A 20,879-nucleotide genomic window follows, 5' to 3' on the forward strand; every position below is an offset into this window, starting at 1 on the left:
CTATAAAGGGCCCCAAAATTACTAGTGTAAAACCAATCAAACGGGAAAACCAACGGTCTAATCTATATAAAAAACGAGAAACACGTATAAATTACATAAACAAACGAAAAAAACTACTGTACATGACTGGATGTCTAACATTTTATATTAAATGAAGAAACACAAAGTTGAAAAATAGACAAACAAAAAAAGATCTTATTTATAAAAAAAATAGTAGTTGACATAGGTATACAAACTGTGTGTTATATTTAGTTTTTAGAGGACATGACTGTGAGTATTGTTTGTAATTTTGTATGCTGTGTTTGTTTATAATTATTCAGAAAACGTCCAAAGTTGTTTAAATTTCGTTTGTTTGTTCTGTTCTGTTTCAACCCACATATCTGTGTAAGAGTTATCTCCAATTTGTGTAGGTTCCTTATAAAATTTGTAGCAAACTTTCACATTTTATTGAAAGCTTTGGCCAACATTAAAAATATCTTTGTTTCCCCTCCCCCGACTGAGGTTATCAGGGTATGGGTAGGTAGGTAGGCAAATTATTTTATTTTATTTCTTGATACAATTTTCTATATTGAATTTGTACAAAATTCAACAGGTAAGGCTCAAGTTAAGAAAAGTGCGATATTCCCTGTATTCAGTGTACACCCCAGTTTTCTGATGTTAAAAACAGTATACAGGGACCTCCTTTTGTCCTATTCATTTTATGGTATGAAATCTACAAAAGCGCACATTCTACATGTGATAACAATGTTTAATGATAGCAAGTGTTTTATTAGTTAAAAATCAAGCTTATCTCAAGTCTAATGTGATGCATAACTCACAACAAAACAATGCCTTTGTTCACCAATTCATACCTTGATCATCAATTATGAGATGACAAAAAGATATGTTAATCACTTGGGAATTAAAATTCAATGCATAAGATTTTTCAATAAAGTGAACATAATTCAGATATGTTCAGTTACACCTGGATCATGCAGCTTGGTCAATTGATTCTTAAACAAAAGATTTGTATGGTTTTTTTTCGAGTTCTAGAAAAAACAAGGCTTCACTTATTCCTGTTTTGTTGTTCCTAGAATACTTTTAAGTATTTACAAATTCAACTGATGCAGTTATAACGTTAAAACGTGCCCTTTTGTAAATTTCATGCCATAAATTGAAAAAAAAAATTACACCAGAAATCAGGGAATACATGTATCCCACATTTCCTGACTTGTGCCCAACCTGTTCGAAAACAAAGTAGATTGATTTTAAAGCACAATTCAGACCATTTTTACTCAAAGATTTTATCCTTTAAACAGGAACAGAGGTTAAAGACAAAGCCAATCAAGGTGCACTCAGTGGGTTGAAAGATGCATCATGATTTTTTATTTTCAAAGATCACCCTTGCACACAACACAAATCGTGTGGCAAGGCATTATGTTTGTTTTCCTTGATTCCGAATCATAAAGACGCTTCAATGCAAAAATGCCTTGATTTAAAACGCTTGTTGACTACAGCATCGGAAAGGTATCACAAAAAACCAACGCTAGTTGACTGCAGCACTAGAAAAATATCACCAAAAACCAACATAGCAAAAAAAAATTTTGGACAAGAATGTCCAATAAATTTTCGAGTCGTGGTAATTTTACCGGGGTCGGTCGGGGGAGGGGAAACAAACAATATTTTATTTTTGGCCTTTCATTAATTTTAAAGATGTTTTTGATACATGATCAGAATTTTTCAATAATATTTCTGTATCTATTTTGATTAATATTTTCGGTAATTTGAAACAGAAAACATAAATTGCACTATTTTCCCGTTGAAATTGTATAGCAAGTCCTACCTCACAACCATAGAAAAAGGCTTGTAGAAAAAGAACTTGTGAAGTCTTGATGAAAAAGACAGAATATAGTGATACATAATTAGAACAAATACTGTTATTTCAAAAATGAATGAATGCAATTGTTAAAACAAATTTGTGATTTTCATTGAAACATGCATTTTTACAATTAAAGTGTTAATTTTTTGTGTTACCTTCAATGAACGTCATAAAATTGAGACTTAAAGATTATTTGTTCTGGTAGTATACTATTGTTAAAGTTTGAAATTAGCTTATACAGGAAAGACATATTTTAGATTTATCAGGTTAAAAGCCGTAGTAGAAACTTATTTTTTGAATTACAAAACTTTTCCTTTGTATTTCATGAAATTTACATACTAGAATAATTGAAAGATATTCACGTTAATGGATTTTACAGTACCTTATAAAAAGTTACTTATCATATATCTCCCTTTCGGCCTTTGTACACAAACAGTATATATTTTATTTTGTAATCCAATCTCATACCATAGGCCAGATATTTCTTAGCTGAATGTATGATATGTAAAAAGTGATAAAACAATATGATCAAATATCCCAAAAAATAAAATAAATACCCACAACTAGTCTATCCTACAATGAATGAGAATGTAAATATGACTTGGAATTTTGATTAGGTCATTTCTTTCTACAGGCACTGTTTTACAACCAAAACTTAAGAAGAAGAAATCTGTGTCTAAGCTAGAGGTTAAGGATACAAAGGAGGCTACCAAATATATCCTCACTCATCAAGATATAGATTCAGCAGGAGAATTAGAAACTAAACTTATCAAGGTAAATAATAACTTCAATCAGCAGTATAGAAAATGATTGCTTTTACACCTTTAAAAAAAATGTAGTTTCCAAACTTACCTTCATAACCACTCTTATGATTAGATTTGAGGTTTTTTGGTATTTGATCAGAGAGTAAGATTAAAACAAAGGTATCTCTTACACTGCTGATCACCTTTAAATACTGAAAAAAAAAACAGTCCATGGCCACCAATGGGTCTTCGTCACAGCGAGAAAATCACACACTTGTAGACAGGCTTTATCTTGCTCATAAAGAAAAATGTTTACTAGATCAGAGAAAATGGACGTCACACATAAATCTAAAACATGTAAATAAACCAAAATTTAAAAAAACATACAAGACTACCAAAGCCCAGAGCCTCTCAACTTGGACAGGGTCAAAAATAGCAGGGTTAAACATGGTTTGTGAGATTTCAACCATACCCCTATACCTCTAGCCAATGTAGAATTAAGAGACACATAGCAATTTCCACAGTAAAACTCAGTTGAAAACAAGTTTGAGTTGGATGTCAGAATAGATAACAGAAAAAACTAAGCAATATGACAAAGATACTTAGAGTAACAAAGGACTACAACTAGTTACTGACGTGCCAGCTCCATACCTCAAACTGATTGAAAGATTATGTTTTCATTGTATGTAAGTTTACGTTTTAAATTTTGGCTGACTAATGCTTAACAAAGTCTATAGTGGTACACACAAACAATAAGTTATAATGATGCTGGTTTCAGTCATATTTAATTTTAATTTTACAAGTACATTTTATTCAAATTGGTTATGATGTTATAATATTTTAAACATATTTTGTAGGGAAACATGTTACCAACAGCTGGTGGAGGGACTGCCGTGGTATTTAATGATGTAGAGACTCTAAAGCAGATATCACCAGGTAGTAGGAAGAGACGTAGTTCTTGTCCACAGCCTACAGACTTTGATGGAGACTGGACAGATGTGGAAGATAGATGTGGAATCGCCATTGAAGGTCATTCTAGGAAGTAAGTGTTATATTAATAAATGAAGAAAATCATTGGTATTGAAAAAGGGCTCAGAAATTTATTTCTTTTAAATGTGATAGCGGAATTTGTTTATTGCGTTGAAGGAGTAATTGATAACTTTCGATTGAAATATATATTGTGAAAATGAAGAAATTTTTGTTAACACAGATTACATTTGGACGAGAAACTGCCATGACTATAGCATGACTTATTCCATATCTTTTTTGTAAAATTGTGAATCACAAATTGATGACATAATCTAGGGGAACAAAAATCAAATCTCTCTTCTCCCTTTCACATCTAATAGGCAAAGTTTTTTTTAAAGGAACATATATTCAAACTGCCAAGATGGATGTTCATCAAAAACACAAGAATTGATCTAAAACCTGCCCCTTCCTTTTTCACAAAAAAATTGAAAGAAAAAATAGCTCACTACTTGTGGAGATTCTTTAAAAAATATAATGATTAATTGAAGACAAAAGATATTTTGTGAAAAGTGTTATTGAAATTCTTGGTTAGCCCTGATATTTCCCTCTCCTCAATGATATATTTGCATTATTGACTTTAAATTATTCTTACATATAAGTTAAATTTAATTGAATATCAGTTAAATTTAATTGACATATACTTGACATCTTCTTTATCAATATATTAAAAAGTCATAAAATCTAAATTTATTGAAAGTTATCATGAAGTACATCATTTCAAATTTATATTTTTTGTTTACTTCAGGAGAAGTAGAGGAACAGAAAAAGTATCCAGAGTTTAGAAATGTGTTTTATAAACAGAATGTGATCTTAACATATCCAAAGTCTGCAAACGGAAAGATAGTGTAGAGGACTGCCTTAATGGTTCTTATAAAATCATGTCTATAGTAATATTAGAAATTTGAAAAGGGGCATTCATTGTTTAAATATTTCATTCAAATTTTTTTTATACATTCTACTGAACTGATAATGATGTAGCATTAATTGTGACATGCAGAACAATTTTGTAAATTTTCAACTAATTCATGAAATCCTATTGTATACGTACAAACTATTTGCCTTTTGAAAGAGTTTTTTTCTTCAGTGTAAAACCATTGCTGAACTTATATTATATAAGAATTTGGAAGTTCATTTGTTAAGAATCTGGTTTCAAGAAGTATTTAAAATTTGTCAAGTGAACATCTTATTTCCCATGTCATGGAATTTTACTTATACAAGATAAACACAAAAAGAAATTATCTACATATTTCAGCAACACTTCAAATAGGATACAACATGATTGGTGATCAGCATTTTATCGGTTCCATAATTAGAAAAATCAAATTATTCAGGGTTTCTTATAATTTAATGGGTGCTATTTCTGTATTTGTTTTGCCTTTTATTTTTTTTAATAGTAAACAAATGTGTTTGTATAGTTTTTGTAAGTGTCCATTTTGTAAATAGAATATTATGGTCATATATATTGTGATATATAAGTTATATTTATAACACTTCTCCACATTTGTCTTTTGTGATTACTTATTTTATTTTAAAGAATATGGCGATTTTCAAGTGTTTCTAAAGAGAAAGTCAAAGATTTGAATCAGCATAATGATCAATTTTTTTTGTGAAAAAATAGAAATTAAAAATAAAATGTTATGAATGATTTCTGATTTTGACATTTTTACAGGTTAATTTTTATCTGAAGACGTTTATGTATTCTACTAGTTTGCTTCTACCATAATTAATCTTTGCAATGCTTAGTCTGTATGCTTCTAAAGTTAATCATTTCATGTATATAACACCCATTTTGTTTTTATTGAACAAAGATTTCTTTTCTCTCAGTTTTTATATTTTATTTTTACGTCTTTGTTTCTTATGTCCATAAACATGATTTTGTATCTAGTACTTTTGACTCTTCCTGCAAAAATGAAACTAACAAGAAAACTTTCTAGTTTAGAATACAAAATCCAAACTCATATTCTTTATCTTGTCTCCTATACTATTGTCTTTATGTAAATATGTTTATCATCAGATCTGAACCTCTGTAACGTATTTTGTCACATATATGTAAATATTGGCTGTCAGTATTTTTCACCTTTATTTTATGTATAAATATATGTAATAAAATGTAAATATAAAATGTTTGTTTTCATTTAATCTATGAAATATCATGAAGATTTAGGTAATTGCAATTTGTTTTGAAAGGACAATCTTTACTTTACATAATTTTAAAACAATCCTATGAGCTTTTGTAATCTGACACTATTGGAGCAGGATCTGCACCACTTTAGGTTTAAATGCCAGTTTTTATTAACCTGATTTTTGTGACAAAAATGTCGGTTATTGATTTGGGGGATGTACGGCAGTCGGGCGGGCGGTAACCAAATGTTGTCCGTGCAATTACTCATGAACTGTTCAACCAAAGCTTTTAAAATTTTAATATGTTGTTACTGACAACAAAATGAAGGTCAAGTTCAATAATGAAGATTTTGACTTTTACCGTTAAGGAGTTATGGTTCTTGAAAGATTGAAAAATGGCGTTTCCAGTCGTGTTCGTGCATTTACGCATGAACTGTACAACCACAGCTTCCCAAATTTTAATATGTTGTTACTGATGACAAAATGGAGGTCAAATTCAATAATGACGATTTTGACTTTTACCGTTCAGGAGTTATGGTTCTTGAAAGATTGAAAAATGGCGTTTACAGTGGTGTCCGTCCATTTACTCATGAGTTGTTCAACCAAAGCTTTTCAAATTTTAATATGTTACTGATGACAAAATGGAGGTCAAGTTCAATAATGTCGATTTTGACTTTTACCGTTCAGGAGTTATGGTTCTTGAAAGATCAAAAAATGGTGTTTCCATTCATGTTGTTGCATTTACTCATGAACCATTCAACCGAAGTATTTCAAATTTTAATATGTTGATACTGATGACAAAATGGAGGTCAAATTTGATATTGACGATTTTCACTTTCACCATTCATCAGTTATGGTTATTGTGATATTGCCAGGACACAAATAAATGTTAATAAATCCGGTTTGCTGTCGTTGTGACAGCCTCTTGTTTTTATCTAGACTTCAAATTCACTGGCTTCCTCCACCCATAAAACTGACCGCCACAAAATAGCCTAAAAGTGGTGTTAAAACACCAACAATCAGTTTCACTGTTCATTGATCAGTGTTAAGTTTTTATATTTTAGTCGGTCTTAAAGTATAAGCAATTGGTCAACTTTATTTAGTGTGTGGAATTATTGTAAGTTGTATATGTTTGTTTGGCAGGTAACATCTGACCTCAACCTCATTCTCATGATTCATTGGTCAATGTTGAGTGTTTTACCTCTGTCTATATGTCTGACTATCTGTTCATCCTATGAATTTCCGTTCCATATTTCTCATGGTCTACAAATCGGAGCTTTCTAAAATTTATAATCAGTCTTCATGCATATGCTCATTCCATACCATTCACTTTTACAAATATATTCTAGCAGCTAATGGTCGTGTATGAAATAATCATCACATTTTCACAGGTACCTACAAATAAAAGCTGCATTTCGTGTGGAGCCTCGCATGAAAATGCTTACTGTGTGACATATTTTCGGATTAATTGCTCATCAACCTTCTGTGTGTGGTATTTTTATAGCGTAGGGGGAAATTAGTGACTCGTAGTTCACAGTTTTACATTATTTTTTTCATGGTTCAGTGTACATCATATTTTCGTGAATTTGGATTCTAGTATAATAAATCGAGTAATAGTTTTCGTGAAGTTTGATTCTAGTAGTAGATGAACTGAGTTTGGTCTAGAATCATTGTTACATTTACATGTCTGCCAAATTTCCTCTGATCTTGACGTATTTTCAAATTTCAGTTGGCAAGTTAATTTATGTGATTAGGTCAGTTTCTCATTGATTAAATGTGTATTTATATATAAATCAAAAGAATTATTTTTTAGTGTACATGTCCACCTGGTATGGTGTACTTTACTTCATTTGCATGGTTCATTTGATTTTGCAATGTTTTTGTGGATAGGACAGTGTATCAGTTATATATATTATGTCTTTAGAATCATAGTAATATATTTAAAGATACCAATATTATGAATATTTCTGTTGTGCCTATCTAAAATTAATGTATCTTTTGTCTTTTGTTATGAACAAGAGCAAAATATTCGAAAATCCAAAAAGTAATATAAACTTTATAAACAAACAAAAAAATAAAATAAAAAAAACCTTGGAGATTATTTACAGAATTTATAATCGATTTATGACTTTTTAACAGCGGTATACTACTGCTGCCTTTATTTAACTGCAAATTTCAATAAAACAATATATCAAATAAGAAAGAAAGCACTGAATACTGGTTTAGTGAGACCCTTAAAAGACGTAAGTACCACCAATGACTTGCACTCTTAACATGTAGTTTCTAATAGAAATAATATTTGTTTCATAATAAAACTTTTAAAAGACACATCCTGCTATGATAGATTCAAACTAAATGTGATGTCTAATGAACCATAAAAATGACCTCTCGACAGTTTCGATATTCTCGAACGACGTGCTATTGCAATAGCTTGAAATCAAACAAGTAATATTTAATTAAGATGTAGGGCCGATTTCCCTTGAATAATTTCATGTTTCCTCTCATCATTCACCACCAAGCTGTGTTTGTAATATTGATGTTTCGATGTTAAGAAGACCCTGTTATGTTGTTGTAATTTTTCGAAGCATGGTTTCCCTTTGTAATTTATACTTGAGAAACTCTACGCGAAAAAATAGGGACCAAAGAGGGGCATTCAAACTCATATTTCGAAAATAAACGAACAGCGCGATGGTTAAAAAAGACAAGACCAACAATAAAACAATAAATCAAAAAACACAGCACAACAAAACTAAAGACTACACAACATGAACCCTACAAAAAGCTGGGGTGATCTCCGGTTGTCTGAAAGAGTGAACAGATCCAGCTCTACATGTGACATCAATCGTGTTGCTCTTCGAATTGAAGTTACAACATTAGGCACTTTTCCGTTATCATATGTGAAACGGATATTCCATAACAGTCAACCAACTCGTGATGCCGTCCGTAAAACGTACGAAGGAATGACTTTAATTTTACCAATTGGAACTCATGGTTGCATAGCTTCTTTGTGAGCATCAACTCTCTATAAATGAAATGATGATAGTAAAATACAAGCCCTGTAATATCGTATCAACTGGGAGATATATACACCGTATGCAGGCGCTGCTGAAATTTTGCTACATAAAAGTGGAAAGTTCACATCTGGGAAGCTGCAATTATCTCTTTTGTCGTACAGTTTTGTTTTCAACTGATCCTCATTGTCAAATTCTAGATGTAGGTCAACATATGAGGCATATTTAACTGTAAATCGGAAGTGTTATTTGGTTGATGCTTTTTTTTACACATCAACACACTCTGTTAGAACGTAAATCTAATATTTGTTGTTTTTATAATAGTTCCGGTCCACATATCCAGTCCTCAGGTATGTTATTATTCAGTAGAAAGTCACAAACAAATATTTTGTTTTACCGATTTTACTTTTTATACTGTTTATATTGTGTATATCCCATCTATTTGATACGTTTGTGTTGTTCTTTTGTGAGTCTCGCGTGTTTGCTTTCTGCAGATGTAGTATGTCATTCTCTAGTAGTAAGATAAACTGTCGTCGGTCGGTTGTTCTTTTTGCTAGAATGCCTTCCTTAATATTCCCTTGGATGTCTGTGGATCAAATATATGGATATATTAGACCTTTTAATTAAGTTATTCAATGTGTATAATTTGATAGCTCGGATTACATTACAACATATTTTTGCTTCCTAATTAAAAGTGAGGATTCCGATAGATCTCTGACTATCTTTTATTATTTTCAGTTTTGTTTCTGCATTGTTTAATAAGTGGCATACAACTACGATTTAGACAATATTATTAGTTACATAGTGTGTTAGTGACCTAATACGGTATATATGGGGTCAGTAAATTCCATATGGGGTGAGAGCGAAGCTCGAATCCCCATATGGAATTTACTGACCTCATATATACCGTATTACGTCACTAGCACACTATGTAACGAATTTATCTTACCAACTATCTTAACGTGTAAAATTTAGACTAGTGACCTATCAAAATGAGCAAGTCTTCAATACAGTTAGCATTAACATGATGCCAACAATGACAACTTGTTAGATTTAAATGTGTTTTCTGAATTTATTTCACTTTATCATCACTTTCTTCGTCTGTTGAAACCTTTAAGATTTTTTCTCAGTACTGTTTTGTTTTTTCTAAAGGGACGTAACACCACTACTAACCGTGTATGAAATAAGCCCCGCCTCCTTATTACCTTATATGGAAAATAAAGGGACGTAACTCCACTACTAACCGTGTATGGAATAAGCCCCGCCTCCCAACTAACCTAATATTGAATATACACGGTTTCCACGAGGACGCTTTTAACCAATCATATTCCTAGAAATGTATAGGAGGTAAGATAAAATAAAATGTGTTTGCCATAACGTCTTATAATTGTCATTACTAAAAGGTCTTTACAACCATAAACATAAAAAAAAAACTTACTATGGAAATTTGATTCCCTTTAGGAACTTTTATTCAAAGGATTCCTGCATTTATAAATAATACAAAGATGATCAGACATAAGTTGCAACAATGTATGCAGTCTTCTAGAATGTTGTTTCCAAAAAAACTAGCTTTAGATTGGTAAAAGATCTGTAAAATAAGGCCTCATAAGTTAACATATGTTCAAACATAACATCGCCGTATGCCGACAAGTATAATTGATATTCGAAACCATTAATAAACTGTCGAACATCGCAACTAAACCAACCAAAAACAGAACAGTAGAAACTAAATTATGGCATTTATTTATTATTTAGAAAAGTTGCAAATGATTTTTTTTTTCAAATAGAAAAATTGAAGAAAAAATATGATTTTGGTGATAAAGCTTCAAAATAAATAAAAAGTGTTCAAAAAAGCTTAGATTGATATTTCTAGAAGTACTCTGATTTTTTTAAAAAGTATGATAAAACCTACAATAAACGTATGTCAATATTTTAATGTCCCTCTTGAGTCTTTCGTCTATCTTCTAATATAAAAAAAAAGAAGATGTGGTATGATTGCCAGTGAGACAACTCTCCACAAGAGACCATAATGACACAGAAATTAACAACTATAGGTCACCGTTCGGCCTTCAACAATGAGCAAAGCCCATACAGCATAGTCAGCTATAATAGCCAGAAACGACAATGAAAAACAATTCAAACGAAAAAACTAACGATCTTATTTATGTAAGTTTTTCTACTAGCTTAAATCCTTATTATGAAATTTAGTTCACAATTCAAACTTACTGGTCGATTTGTCTTAATTCAACATTTCAATTTAGCATGGAGAGGATCATACATGTATTCAGAAATTTTATTATTTAAAGGACTTTATAAAATGATTTTTTAAATTAAAAAAATGAGCCTGTATTGTGTAATTGTCAAAGACAAAACAAGAAAAAAAAGAGAATCATGAATTCCACAACATTTTATTCGCGTTTAGTGTACTAAATTATAATCCAGGTACATTTGATAACTATTGACTAACAAATCGGGCATATATAATGACCTTATCTATATCTATCTTAAAGTTTGAAAGTCTTATCTCTGCAAGCAATATTTAATTCACACAAAATGTCATAATTCTGTGACACTTTCAAATACAATAATGATATTAGGATTACTACTTTGTATGTTATTTGCATGCTTTGATGCACGATTGAGTTCAATTTCACTCGTTCGTACATATGAAGCATCGACCGAGGCTCGTTTCGTGAAGATGGAGAAACGTCTTAACGAACAGTCAACGCAACTTGAAGCCCAGAGTAACCGTATCGAATTTTTGGAGAGCAAAGTTGTGGAATCTGAAAACCAGATACTAAAACAGAATAGTGTTATTGACACCTTGAAAAAATCGTTCTTCAAAAATAAAATGGATATGAGTCAGGTACAGAAAAGGCTAGGTGTACTGAATACATCACAGCGGGTATGCTCTGACAGATTGTTTTTGTTAAGAAAGCAACTGTTAAAATACGAAACATTTTCTTCAACAAAATCTAACGATGAATCAGACGATTTTGAAAATCCGGTGTCAAAAATTCGAATCGCGGACGTTCCACTACATGAAAATAGAGGTAAAGATCTTACTTTGTATGAGCATAATTGCCATTACTGAAAGGTCTGCACATTTGACTAGATTATCAAATACATTGATATTGTGTTTTAAAGCTGTTATTTTGAATTTTTCACATCGTATGATATATTATAATCTCAGCACTCATAAAGGTATTTCCCATGCTTTGAAAGAAAGTCGAGAGAAGATACAAGTGATGGATATATTTAAAAAGATATCTTAACAAACCCTCATTATAATCTTCATGAACTGTCGCATTTTGTTTGAAGGCGCTTTGACAGGACGGGTGCCACATATGGAGCAGGATCTGCCTGTCCTTCCGTGAACACATAAAATCACCCACATTTTTTTTTATGTTGGGATGTTGTTTGTGTACTGTCTTTTCATAGTTTTCCTTTTTTTTTGCAATGGCATTGTCAGTTTGTTTTCGACCTATAAGTTTGAAGGTCCCCTAGGTATCTATATCTTCACGGTGAAATAATTGACACACAGAACAACCCAAGGCTCACAGAACATTATCACATATGGAGTTAGTATAAATACTATTTTGAGAAATATTTTTGCAAATTCATGTATTTGGTTTTGATGTTATATTTGTTATTTTCATAGGATTTTGTCTAATGCTTAATCCGTTTCTGTGTGTGTTACATTTTAATGTTGTGTCGTTGTTCTCCTCTTATATTTAATGCGTTTCCCTCAGTTTTAGTTTGTTACCCCGGTTTTGTTTTTTTTGGTCATGGATTTATGAGTTTTGAACAGCGGTATACTACTGTTGCCTTTATTTTGCAGTATGTTAATGTAACAAGAATATCCCCAAAAGTGAATGACTTACAAATTAGAGAGATGAACGTTCATTAACAAATTCGAATGACTGTTCGACAGATTGAGTAAATCATTTCCATTCGAATAAAATTATGTACCATCCGAATGCTAACGCAAATGCTCGTTGCATATACCGCTATTCATTGTTTATGTATTTGTTGCAAATAAATGCTAACCGGGTTACGTTATATTGCGCTCCCACAGGCCTATATTTTTATTCAATCTGAAAGAAATTTAAAATAACATTCAGATAGAAAGCTTACCTTTTTAATAGTTATCAAAGGTACCAGGATTATAATTTAGTACGCCAGACGCGCGTTTCGTCTACATAAGACTCACCAGTGACGCTCATATCAAAATATTTATAAAGCCAAACTAGTACAAAGTTGAAGAGCATTGAGGATCCAAAATTCCAAAAAGTTGTGCCAAATACGGCTAAGGTAATCTATGCTAAACTTTATTCATTAAACAATAGCTGGTCATGTTAGCAAAGTTATATGTCTACAATTTCATTTGCGCATTTAAGTGTTGTTATGTGTATTACAGTATTACTCTTAGTGGTATATTTTGTGTTGAACGATAGTAACTTTCAATTCGTAAAAGTAATCCTATTTAAAATAATTTAGCAAATGGCATTTATTTCAAAATCAGACAAAAGGTTTATTTTGAAATACGATTCTATATATTGTAAATACATTGTAAAAATAAGAGCGCAATTACTATAAACACGGATAACTGATACAGCACAATTGCAGTTGACATAATAGTATATAATAATGTAAAATAATAAAATATCGAATTTCAAGGAAAAACAAAGCGGAAAGTCCCTTATCAAAATGCAAAATCAAAAGCTTAAACACCTCAAACAAATGGAAAACAACTGTCATATTCTTGATTTGGTACTGGCATTTCATTATGTATAAAATGGTGGATTAAACCTGGATTAACATCTAGCTAAACCTCTCACTTGTATTACAGTCGCATAAAATTCCTTTATATTGACAACAAAGTGTAAAGAACACAGACATAATAGGAAAAAATGTCAAAAACTTGGGTAGCAGCAGCCAACATAGTGTTATTATCTTAATCACCTTAAAAACAAAGCTTCTGATATCCATGTAAAAAATAGTGTAATGTTCTATTTTCCTTCTATTGATTCAATTTCATTTCAGAACGCAGATTGCTAGTTGCGAGTGGTAGTATGGCATCATTAGCTAATCAATATTCCGCTTTCTATGCATACTTAAGCCATCATGAGTTAGCACCAGGAAAACACCATACTCTTATTTTCGATACAGTCAAGACCAATACCGATGGAGCGTATAGTGGCATAACTGGTGTTTACACTGTCCCATTAGATGGTGTGTATGGATTTATTTATACAATAAGGATGGGATGTCACACAGCCATTGCCCTAGCACCATTTGAAATTATGAAAAACAATGACGCAGAAGGCGTAGCATTCATAGACGTTCCTTGTAATGAACAAAATACTGTGACAGGTAACGTGATAATTCATGCCGTACAAGGAGATAAAGTTTTTATAAGAACTCATACACAACACCCAGTTGACAGCAATATATACAGTGACACAAACGGAAGAACGTCATTTGCTGGATGGCTTATCCATGCTGATCAATAAAGTTATTGAATTAAGTTCTTACTAATAGTTAATTGTTTGTGGACTATTTTCCTCTAGTGTAGTTGTTTTCTAAAATTTAGAATAAGTAAAACATGTTCTTAATAGATGAATGCTATTGTTTTGAACAAAAATAAATAACGCCTACCTTGGTTTATAAGTAGGCTTTTAGTTCACTTGATAAGAGTGATGAAAAAAAACAGGCAGCATGACAGTTCTTAAACTGATTGCTGACTTGGTTACATACAGTTGACCTTAGTTCATTCTATATCATATCAATGAATGTAGAAAAAAATGGGCTACAATAAATTAAAGTCATTATTTGAAATACAATAATCAAATGTTATTATATAAAGAGATGTGGCCAATTTTCATTATATTTTTTTCTCACTCAAACGGTCAATATATGAAAATCATCGAATCCTAATAAAAATTAAGTATTAGAGTCGATGTCATACACTTAAAATGTTTTTGATTTTTTTTTTAAATATTTTTTCAGCGTTTCAGCGCCACATGTTGGTGATGAATACATTTTGATACAATATTGCAAATTGTATATGTTTATGTTTATAACAATTCTACTACAAAATGAGAAACTGTATTTCTAGTTCTATTATTTCCTGTTAATATGTTTTATATCATATTTTTATTTTACAAAACCGAGCTCATTACACTCAATGCTTTATACTGTAACAGTATCCTACATTGTCTGTTTATTTTTGACATATGAGTTTAGATGCCCCTTTTTCGTCCTATTTTTTCCTCATAGAGTTTCTCAAGTATTAATTACTAAGGGAAACCATGCTGTTGATACACCATTAAAAGATTTTTGTTTATATCATTTACAATGTATATCTTCTGTATACTTTGCTACCGTGTTTTCCAGTTTGGCAATATATTTATTTTGTCTTTGGAATCGATGCTCACATTTATTCTTATCGGCATTATATCGTTTCTGCTCTAAATCCAGTAGTTCGATACGTTTTTCTTCTGGTTTTTGAGTTGTTCAGGGTATAAAACGAGACTCTACTGATGCGTTAGTTATCCCAATTTCTGAATCAGCCATATGACTATGAACCAGGGCATGAAAGCATAGAAAACGTAATACACAACCCTATTTTCAAAACATTGTCACTTTTTCATGCAAGTTGTAACGAACAGAATATATTATGTAAAGGTCCTTTACCTGTACAGATAACAGTGCGTTTGTTGAACTACGAATGTTCAGATTACGTATACTGTACTAGCTAGCGGCTCCACTCAGTAATCTCACATGACATGTTTGCATGTGGCTGTTGTTATGCATTAAAACGAATTATGTGAAGTTGAAACTGTGCAAGCCAAAATCTTGATTTGTTGATAAAGCACACCAAAATATCAATATGGATCTTGCAACAAATTCTGCACTTGGAAACACATAAGAGGGTAGTAATGCCCTTTACTGTCAGGCATCAAACAGTCATTTTCTGCTACCGTTAGCGTCAAATGAGTTAAAATGTTATGAGAATGATAAGAGGAAACACGTTACAAACCTGAATCAGTTGCCGATTCCAAAGTCCAAAGAAAGAATTGGAAGACAAATACCACATCAAAATCACCGAGACAAAACAAACAAAAAGCACAAAGAGAATATCACCTTTGAGTATAATTTATACTTGTGAATAATATACATTAAAGAATATGGATGCCACGAGGCTTTTAGGTAGAGGTGTGAAGATGAAACTTGCGACTTATCTTTACAGATTTATCATTGTTTTATTCTATACAAAATGTGAGGTTCAAACCAAATGAAATGCATGAAATCTGAAAAGACATTGCACAATACAAATATTAAAACATACACACTCTCGAACAGGTATTACAAAAAATCATAATAAAACCTTTAAATTACACATCCTAGTATGATAGTATGATACATTCGATAGATTCAAAGCTACTTTCAATGTCTTATGAACCATAGAAATTACCTCTTGACAATTTCGATATTCTCGAAGAAAGTAATATTTATTTAAAGATGTAGGGCCGATTTCCCTTGAATTAATATCACAATGTCATTTAACCTTTCCTTAACTTTAACAACGATATTGTTGTTTTAGTCAATACCTATGCAGGTAGACTATCGGTATCCGACGTATCATCAGCTTCTGTTCTGGCATGATTGATAACAAACTTAAATTGTTCGTTTAAAAAAATATTAAGAAACTAAGGTTTCGATTCCATAAGAAAAGTTGACTTAAGATGAATTTGGCTAGAATCTTGAAGTCCCTTTTGGTCATTCAGATCTGCAACTGTTTTGGTTCTTATACATCCTTGGCGTTTAGATATTGAGCTTTGAGTGTTACTGACGAAGGTAAACTAATAAAGTGATTTGAACGCATGAGAAGTGTTGTTTTCATTTTAACAATTACCTCATGTAGATAGCATACAAACCAACAATTTTAATAAACAAATTTCGAGTATTTCTTTAACGCTGTTATTGTCTTTCGAATACAAATAACTTGTATTAAGGTTTATTTTGGTGACGCTCTTAAAAGCAAAAATTGTTATAAACTTATAAAAGTTGTAATATTGTATCAAAATGTATTTATCAGCAACATGTTGCACTGAAACGCTCTTTGAGTGTATGAAATTATTTAAAAAACAAAACATTTTATGTAGACTCTGTATCAATTTTGCAGTAGGATTTAACAATATTTAGATATTGAGTGAAAAAAAAATATAATGAAAATAGACCCCACCTTCTTTTGTATTAAAATTTTATCATTGTCTTTCAAATAATGACTTAAATGTATTGCATCTCAATTTTCTACACACAGTGATATAATATGGAATGAAGTAAGGTCACTTGTAAACATGACGTCAACAATCAGGCTGTCTGGCTTTTTATCTTACTCTTATCAAGTGAACTAAACACGTATTTATAAACCAAGATAGGCGTTATTTAGTTTTGTTCAAATTCAAAACAATAGAATTTCAATGATTTAAGGAAATGTCTTCGAATTATTCTGATTTTTAGATAACAACTGCACTAGAGGAAAATAGTCCACAAACAATAAACTATTGGAAGGAACTTAATTCAATAACTTTATTGATCAGCATGTATAAGCCATCCTGTAAATGACGTTCTTCCGTTAATGTCGCTGTATATATTGCTGTCAATTGGGTGTGTTGTATGAGTTCTTATAAAAACTTTATCTCCTTGCACTGCATGAATTATCACGTTACCTGTCACAGTATCTTGTTCATTGCAAGGAACTTCTATGAACGAAACGCCTTCTGCGTCATTGTTTCTCATAATTTCAAATGGTGCTTTGGCTTCGGCTGTGTGGCATCCCATCCTTATCGAATAAATAAATCCATACACACCATTTAGGGGTACAGTGTAAGCACCAGTAATGCCACTATACGCTCCATCGGTATTGGTTTTGACTGTATCGAAAATAAGAGTATGGTGTTTTCCTGGCGCTAGCTCATAATGGCTGAAGTATGCATAGAAAGCGGAATATGGAATAGCTAATGCCGATGTACTACCACTGGCAACTTGCAATCTGCGTTCTGACATGAAATAGAATCAATAAAAAAAAATCAATACAATAGTTCCCATATGGATAGCAATTCAGCTCTATTAAAAAATCATTAGTCGTCTGAATGTAACTGTAATATTGGCATATATCTTAAGCTTGGTTTTTATGGGGATTGATATAAAAACACAATGTTGACTGCTGTACATCAATTTTTAACATTTCACCCAATTATGTCTACTTGTTTTCATGAAGTATATAACTAGGATTTGTTTGGATATAATTTTTAAATGTATCTATCTTCTCTCGTCTTTCTGTCTTAGTTTGGGAAATACATTTATGTGTGCTGAAATTATAATATATCATACGGTGTGAAAAATAAACGACAGCTTTAAAACACAATTTCAACGAATTTGATCTAATCATATGTACTGATATATAACACAAAATAACATCGTTACCTCTCTTTTCCTGTAGTGGAACGTCCGTTTTTCGAATTTTTGATACAGGGTTTTCAAAATCATTTGATTCATCGTTAGATTTGGAAAGCAATTGTTCGTGTTTTAATAGCTGGTTTCTTAACAACAACAATCTATTAGAGTACACACTCTGGAATTTATTTACTACGCCAAGCCTTTTCCTCAACTGACTCATATCCTCTTTATGTTTGACGAACGATTTTTTCAAAATTGAATTAATACTTTTTTGTTTGCGTATCCTGTTTTCTGATTCCGCAACTTTGCTTTCCAAAAATTCGATACGGTTACTTTGTGCTTCAAGTTGCATTGACTGTTCGTTTAGGCGCTTATCCAACTTCACGAAACGATCCTCTGTCGATGCTTCATATGTCCGAACGAGTGAAATTGAACTCAACTGTGCTTCAAAGCATGCAAATAGCATACAAAATAGCAATCCAGATATCATTATTATTTTTGAACGTGTCACAGAATTATGTGTGAATATAAGTAATGCTCGCAGAAAATGTCACAGATGTATATAGATAACGGCTTTTATATGTCTGATTTGTCGGTTCATTTACGTTCAGTATGTCATTTTTGTTATGCACCATATTTTGAACTGACCACTTGTAAAAGTAAATAAAATAATGTACAATTCATGATTGTCATTTCTTTATACATTTTGTCTTGGATAATTACACAAAACAAGTAGGTATTGGACTCATCTTTTATTTTAAAAAGACCTGGAATTAACAGCAGAAAGGTACATTTTAAAAGATAGGCGAAAGATAACGAAAGGACATTCAAATAATGTCATACTTCATTGTAGATTTTATCATACGTTCAACAAAATAAGAGTGTTCCTTAAAATAACAATCTAACAATCTAACAAGCTATTCGAACAACTTTTATTTATTTCGAAAATTTATCACCAAGAGGATTTCATTTCTTTTTTTTCAATTTTGCAGATTGAAAAGCAAATCATTTCCAACTCCATCGATGACACAAACGCCGTAGATTAGTTTCCACTGTTCTATTTTGGTTAGTTGTTCGACAGTTTCTTAATGTGCGTTGGAATCGAATACTAATTATGCTTCTCTATTATCGGCATACGACAGATCTTATTGTTGGACACCACTTAACTAATGTTCCCTTATTTTACAGATATTTTAGCAATCTAATCTGATTTATAAACAATATTCCGAAACAAAAATAATTTTGTATAGCACAACTCGGTTCATTTTACCTCTGATCCACTTTGTGTAATTTATAAACTCAGGAATCATTTTAATAAAAGGATATATGGAAACGAAATTCCATAGTAAGTTTGTTTATATACCCAGTGTGTAAATGTACAAATTTTAAATTTCGTGTTGTTTATTCTTTTGTTTTCTATGTTGTGTCATGTGTACTATTGTTTGTCTGTTTGTCTTTTTCATTTTTAGCCATGGCGTTGTCAGTTTATTTTAGATTTATGAGTTTGACTGTCCCTTTGGTATCTTTCGTCCCTCTTTTTTAACAATGAAATGGCTTATTTGATCGATACCGTTGCATGTTGACTAGCAGTTCCAGATGGTACCCGCAGCTCAGTACTAACTAGATTTATAACACACCTCTCTTAAACTGTCCCTTTATAGATAAAAAAAACGTATTAAGAAACTAAGGTTTCGACTCCCTCAAGCAAATTTAGTCTTTGATGTATTTCGTCATTATTTTGAGGTCCCGTTTGGTCATATAGATCTTCAACTTTTTCGATTTAAATACATCCTTGGGAAACAAATATTTAGATTTGATTGTTCCTGAAGAAGTTTAATTTAGAAAATGCGTCGGACGCTTGACATGTAATGGTTTCATTTAAACAGATTAATTACAAAATCATTCACGCATTCAAGTCCCCCTATTTTGAAAAATTCCAGTATTTCTCCCCAAAAAGTACAAGAATGGCATCATTAACCGAAAGTAAAACAAATATTGTCTTCTGTTCAACTATCAATGGTATAACGTTTTAGTTTGCGTCGTTTACAAATGTAAAATTTAACAAAATAATATGAAATTTGCAATATTGTATCAACATGTATTCAACAACAACATGTTGCGCTAAAAAAGCATTTTGAGTGTGAGAATAAAATGTAAACATTTTGCGTGTGAGAATAAAATGTAAACATTTTAAGTATATGTATATGATATGAATTCTTTAATATATTCAATTTCTAATTTCTCCAAAGATTTTACAATTTTAAGATTTGGACACTTTGATTGAAACAAATAGAAGAAAAATTGGCAACAGGTCTTTATGTAATAAAATTTGACTATCATCATTCAAATCTTTACCCTTTTGTAATATATTTCCTTTTTACTATATACAGACATATCATATGTAATGCAGTAAGGTCAGACCTCTATACCTAATGGCATCAACCAGTTTCTGGACTTTCATGCGGCCTGCTTTCTTATCTTGCTCTAATTCTTATAAATTGAACTAAAAATTATTTATAAACTAAGATAGTATATATATATAGGCTATATATTTGAGGCATGTTCAGCACAATAGAATTCAGCTATATTAGAAAATTCTGTTTCTAATTTTTAGAAATCAATTGCACAAGGGGAACGGAGTCGACAGCC

General features: G+C 31.4%; 2 protein-coding genes across 3 annotated transcripts in view; both read left to right on the forward strand.

Annotated features, from left to right (window-relative positions):
* Window positions 1–5,752, forward strand: part of LOC139481357 (kinesin-like protein KIF23) — a 32,595-nt gene extending 26,843 nt beyond the window's left edge. Inside the window, exons 21-24 of one of the 2 annotated variants that reach the window (XM_071264649.1) lie at window positions 253–270; window positions 2,493–2,632; window positions 3,459–3,643; window positions 4,376–5,752. In XM_071264649.1, coding sequence (XP_071120750.1) covers window positions 253–270; window positions 2,493–2,632; window positions 3,459–3,643; window positions 4,376–4,412 — 380 coding nt within the window. In that variant the 3' untranslated portion in view covers window positions 4,413–5,752. The remainder of the gene's footprint in view (window positions 1–252; window positions 271–2,492; window positions 2,633–3,458; window positions 3,644–4,375) is intronic. The other variant, XM_071264650.1, reaches the window with a different exon arrangement.
* Window positions 5,753–11,325: 5,573 nt separating this feature from the next.
* Window positions 11,326–14,299, forward strand: LOC139482862 (caprin-2-like). The gene is made up of 2 exons (XM_071266899.1): window positions 11,326–11,815; window positions 13,809–14,299. The coding sequence occupies exons 1-2, from the start codon at window positions 11,350–11,352 to the stop codon at window positions 14,276–14,278; spliced, it is 936 nt and encodes a 311-aa protein (XP_071123000.1). The 5' UTR covers window positions 11,326–11,349; the 3' UTR covers window positions 14,279–14,299.
* The last annotated feature ends 6,580 nt before the right edge of the window (window positions 14,300–20,879 follow it).

This window comes from Mytilus edulis, chromosome 7 (genome assembly GCF_963676685.1).
Source record: "Mytilus edulis chromosome 7, xbMytEdul2.2, whole genome shotgun sequence".
Lineage (NCBI taxonomy): Eukaryota > Metazoa > Mollusca > Bivalvia > Mytilida > Mytilidae > Mytilus > Mytilus edulis.